The sequence below is a fragment of the Lactuca virosa genome, chromosome 4 (genome assembly GCF_052849685.1).
Source record: "Lactuca virosa cultivar CGN04683 chromosome 4, Lactuca_virosa_CGN04683_v6, whole genome shotgun sequence".
NCBI lineage: Eukaryota > Viridiplantae > Streptophyta > Magnoliopsida > Asterales > Asteraceae > Lactuca > Lactuca virosa.
This window is the reverse complement of record NC_136429.1, coordinates 49467796-49470144: the sequence shown is the minus strand read 5'-3', so window position 1 is coordinate 49470144 and position 2349 is coordinate 49467796. Positions and strand designations below refer to the sequence as shown.

The following is a 2349-nucleotide window of genomic DNA, read 5'->3' as shown; positions in this document are numbered from 1 at the left end:
TCGCTATTCCGTCGGTAATTTCCGACGGATTACCTACAGATATTTTTTATTTTTGACATTTGTGGCACCGGACGTCGTTTTTTTTGCTTCGTTTTTTTCGCACTTCTATTATACATAATTATCAATACTATTACCAAGTTATACCTAATATATATGTGTATAACCATGTGCACCTATAGATCCGTTACTCCTTTCACACAGTTACTTCTTTCACATATATTCACACATACACACATATGTACATATGCATACATACACATACACAATTACAAAAACATTCACATATACCCATAGACACATACATTCATATAGGTTGGTCAATGTGTTTATGTATGGATGTATGTATGTATGTATGTATGTATCTATGAATGTATGTGTATGTATGTATATATGTGTATATGAATCTATGTGTGTGTGAATGTGCGTCTAAGATTGTATGTGTGAATATATGTTTTTATGGGTATATATGAATGTATGTGTAAATGTGTATGTGTAGGGGTATGTATGTATATGTACATATGTGAATGTGAATGTAATTTTAAAGTGTGAAAGAAGTAACCGATAAAAATGAGTACGCCAAAAAAACTCGGTGGCGTACTCATTTTTATCCGTTACTCCTTTCACACTTTAAAATTACATTCACATTCACATATGTACATATACATACATACACCTACACATACATATTTACACATACATTCACTTATCCTCATAGACACATACATTCACACATACATTCATAGACATACATTCATACATACATCCACACATACATTCATAGACACACATTCACACATACATTCATAGAGACACATTCAGACATACACATACATTTATATACACACATATACATACATACGCATACATTCATACATAATAATAATAATAATAATAATAATAATAATAATAATAATAATAATAATAATGGAAATAATGGTAATAGTAATAATAATCATAATAATAATAATAATAATAATAATAATAATAATAATAATAATAGTAATTGAAATAATAATAATAATAATAATAATAGTAAAAAATTAATAAATGACGGATTTGTGACGGGTTTGTGACAGAAAGTATACAAAAAATTAATAAATGACGGATTTGTGACGGATATAACATCCGTCGGTATTCTGTAGCTGTTCCATCACAATATCGTGAGTAATTTAGGGCAACGTTTTCCGTCGGAATTCCGTATGTATTCCGTAGGTAATTTCCGACGGAATTTTTCCGTAGGTAATTTTCGTAGGTATTCTCATTTTTTCTAGTAGTGATACCATGTCACATATCCCGGTAAATACTCACTCTACTTCGCCAATTGCAATAACCAATCCCTCGTGACCATGAATCTCCGCATAGAGCTCTACAACGTTGCAGATGACGACACTACCAAAGATTATTTATCAGCCGGCGAACCGCAGCCCTATGTTTATTTTGGATTCTTCCTCGTTTATCTGTATTTTCTAGGGTTTTGGGTCAACCTATGCTTCAAGAACCAGACACGTTTTCAGATGATCCATTTACTAATGGCTATGTTGGTTTGGATCACCGTACTTCACCTTATCTGTGCGGCTGCGGATCAACATGATTTGAAGGTTACAGGTACTCATGATGGATGGCATATCTTGTTTAACATATTTAAGGTAACGAGGTATGTGATTTTGTTCATTGTACTCATGTTGACCGCCGCCGGATGGAGTTTCCGGAAGCGGGTTTTGCCAGATTAGGAAATAATTCTTTTGACGATACTGATCTTAGTTCGTGTTTTTGTTAATGTGGGTTATATATTGGTAGGGGAATCCGACTCTTATTATGAAGATTGGTTGGATTTGAAACATATAATTATTCTATTTATAGATACCAACTGTTGCGTCGTTGTTTTCATCCACACTGCGTTTTTCTCGGATTTGGCGTTCACAAAGGCTTCGGATACGTCAACCTTTGGGATGGCGTTATCGCTCACGGATGTGTACCCTTTAATGGTTTTCGTATGCCTTTTAATTATGGTGATACAACAAACTCTCTTACAGGAAAGCAACAGTCTTGTGTTCTATATGGTGATGTTTTACATGTACAGGCCATCTGTTCTTGACGAAGACGGTGAAGACTGTAAGGAATCTCTCGTCTAGGTGATACAATGCCAGTAGTCAACTTTAGCTTTTCCTTGAACAATTTATGTGTTTGGTGTTTTTGTTTTTGAGTTTTAGGACATATAACTAGTTCGTTGAGATATGATTTATTTCAGAAGTTTGATTCATTATTTTTTCATAATGACTTTTTAACCTTTTGATTTTAACTGCTTCAAAATTATTTAGTGGTAACAATACTGAGAAGACAAACGAGCAA

The 2349-nt window shown here is 33.4% G+C and overlaps 1 protein-coding gene across 1 annotated transcript; it reads left to right on the top strand.

Annotated features, from left to right (window-relative positions):
- The first annotated feature begins 1346 nt into the window (after positions 1–1346).
- Positions 1347–2132, top strand: LOC145104409 (protein CANDIDATE G-PROTEIN COUPLED RECEPTOR 7-like). Its single transcript, XM_079041659.1, has 3 exons — positions 1347–1605; positions 1647–1715; positions 1798–2132. Exons 1-3 carry the CDS (start codon positions 1347–1349, stop codon positions 2130–2132), a joined length of 663 nt encoding a protein of 220 aa, XP_078897785.1.
- The last annotated feature ends 217 nt before the right edge of the window (positions 2133–2349 follow it).

Bases quoted from the DNA above. Each gene is read 5' to 3' on its own strand.
- LOC145104409 (XM_079041659.1), top strand. From the start codon at position 1,347: ATGAATCTCCGCATAGAGCTCTACAACGTTGCAGATGACGACACTACC. The intron at 1,606-1,646 runs GTACTCATGATG...AACATATTTAAG, and splicing joins ACATGATTTGAAGGTTACAG to GTAACGAGGTATGTGATTTT. The intron at 1,716-1,797 runs GTTTTGCCAGAT...ATATATTGGTAG, and splicing joins GATGGAGTTTCCGGAAGCGG to GGGAATCCGACTCTTATTAT.